At 40.0% G+C, this 2,500-nt stretch overlaps 1 protein-coding gene across 2 annotated transcripts in view; it reads left to right on the top strand.

Annotated features, from left to right (window-relative positions):
- Positions 1–2,500, top strand: part of LOC138032419 (glutamate receptor 2-like) — a 35,099-nt gene that overhangs the window by 27,826 nt on the left and 4,773 nt on the right. For both annotated transcript variants that reach the window (XM_068880085.1, XM_068880084.1), the window contains exon 16: positions 1,410–1,563. In XM_068880085.1, the coding sequence (XP_068736186.1) occupies positions 1,410–1,563 (154 nt within the window). The remainder of the gene's footprint in view (positions 1–1,409; positions 1,564–2,500) is intronic.

Raw genomic sequence — 2,500 nt, 5'->3', positions numbered from 1 at the left:
TGTGATGAAGGAAATGTTAGCTGTTCACTAGCTCCTGCGAATGAAGTGATTAAGGAATCATGTGTCTCGGAGATACTCAGGGAAAATCCGAGTGATTCTTTGCAGGAGCGCAACTTACGACCTTCCGATGATCAACACGGGTGCTATTTAAGCAATAGAAGACGTTTTCCGTGTTTCCACTGCCTCATCTAAATACTCGGGAAAGTTGGGAGAATTCGAGACAGTTATGAAAACCCGAGACGCAGTCGAGAGTTTGCATAACGGTCGAAAATTCTCCCAACTTCCCCGAGTGTTTAGATGAGGCTATGGAAACCCGGAAAAAGTTCTCTATTGCTTTTATAAAATATTTCTCAAAGATAATTCGACAAATGAAGGAAACAAATGAAGGAAAATTCTTGATTGAAACAGATTTTCTTGATACAACATGCTCATATTTCCTACCAGCCAATCAAAACGCGCGTCTGACAACATATAACCAATCAAAATTCGCGTGATGTCACAGCCGTGTTTCCATACTCTCGTCTAAACACAGCTATTGACCAATGAGAGTGCGCGTATTATCCTAATTATTTTATAAAGGAACACCTGCAATTGTAGTTCCCATGTGTATCCTAAAGCGTCGTGATAGTGAGTGAGATACGATCGACCGAGAGAATGTAGTCCTGAGGGCCGGGATCTCGGTAAGCGGGCTGCAAATCAGTTTACCATATGAACACTTCAGCCCGGTTACCGGGTGGAAATGATACAATGATTACCGAGTTTGTACTTCTCTTTTCTTCGATAATGACGCTCGGAGTAGTTTTATTTGATAGTAACATAAGGTTAAGAGAAGGTTGGACAAAGATAATCGAGAAAGTTTTATTTGTTAGCTTTCACTCCTGAATGATCGGGTTACCAATTTTTATCTCGGAAACCGGCGGGTCTTATTTGCAGGTCGCAGGTCGCGGGTTGCGGGTCATTGTTTCACCAATACAGAAAGTATCCTAAACATTCTTAAAAGCTAACCTTAGGCCTAATAAGGCCTAAACGAAAGTTTTTTTAAAGATGGTTTTTTTTCAAATTCAGTTCAGTGTCATAAATGTGCTTTACTCCTGTACGGGAATTAAAGGTTGTTGCAAAACAAAAGAAAGTTTGAGAAAAAAATAGGTAATAACGTCATTTTGGTGATTTTGCAACTGACGTCCAGAGACACAGATGCCAAGGGCGAAATATTCAAATACTGAATGCCGAACTTAAAACTGAGGAGCGAATGGGAGATCTATTGTTTGTTTCATCCAACATGGCGAACATAAAGTAAAAACCACCGGTACATTTAAATACGTGTTGGAAACAGCTTGTGTTCAAGAAAGTACTATGTATCGGAAACCTCTCCGTCCTCTTCAAATACCGTCTGTATTTTAATCTTTCAGCTTTGTCTCGTCAGCGAATCGGTTTGCAAAGCATGATGGGTGTGTACGTGGTGCTCATCTCTGGGATGGTGATTGCGTTCGTAACACTGTTTGTTGAAAGATACTGGCACAAAAAGGAAATGAAGAAGTCGATTTTGAACAAGGTGGTCATAAGGTTTGTAATTAAGTGACGTCAACGATATCTTCCCTATATCGAGGATTGCAATATGTCATTTTATAAGCGTCGCGAAGTGTCCAATTTAAACCTTAACTTGCAGTTAACGAGAGCGGTGTTATTCTGAAGGTGGGATTTTCGTGACTTTTTATGTTTACTCGAGGAGTAGAGATGGGGGAAACTTCCTGACGTTTATAGCATGTAATGTCAGACACAATTTCTCAAACGAGTCGATAAAGGTAACTGAAGAGGCTATTTGCATAATGGCGTCATTTACAACGAAGACCAGACTGCTTTGAGGTGCTTCTATAAACCGTATTCATAAATGGTGGCCAAGAAACTATTCTTTTTTCTTTGTGCTAATCATCCTCACTAGTCTTACTTTGGAGAAAAAATTCCTTTGAATTTGTTCGTGCTAACGAAGCTAGTAAGGGTGATTAGCATAAAGACAAAAGAATACGGTCTATCGTCTGAAAAATTTAAACAATTGTTTTTTTGTTCCCAGGAGAGAAGAAAAGTTTGAATAACAAAGCATTCTGGTCTTGGCAGTAAAATGACGCTATCATGCAAATCGCCTACTAACTACAGTGGTTGAGGTCTGTTAACAACGGTGTTGCAACGGTGTCACAACGGTGTCAAGCTGTTTCAATTGGAACCGGCTACTTTCCTAAGATCATTGTCAAAGTATGTTGCCAACGAAACCCGGCAAAATCAAATCACTTTACAACGAAGTTTATCTGGTGTGCAATCTAATCTATTTAAGATCGACCAGTCATTTAGCAGAACTCAGTTTTATGCCAGCGTGTCAACAACGTCAAGTGTAACCTAGCACAATTTGATCTAGTTTCACATTGGTGTTAACAGCAGCGAGAAAAATACGTTGTAACAACGAGATGGTCTAATTGCTGCGTGTCGCGGGTCCGGTATAAGTTGTCCT

Source organism: Montipora capricornis, chromosome 14, assembly GCF_036669925.1.
Source record: "Montipora capricornis isolate CH-2021 chromosome 14, ASM3666992v2, whole genome shotgun sequence".
NCBI lineage: Eukaryota > Metazoa > Cnidaria > Anthozoa > Scleractinia > Acroporidae > Montipora > Montipora capricornis.
The sequence above is the reverse complement of the archived record's forward strand: the minus strand, read 5'-3'. Positions and strand labels throughout refer to the sequence as shown.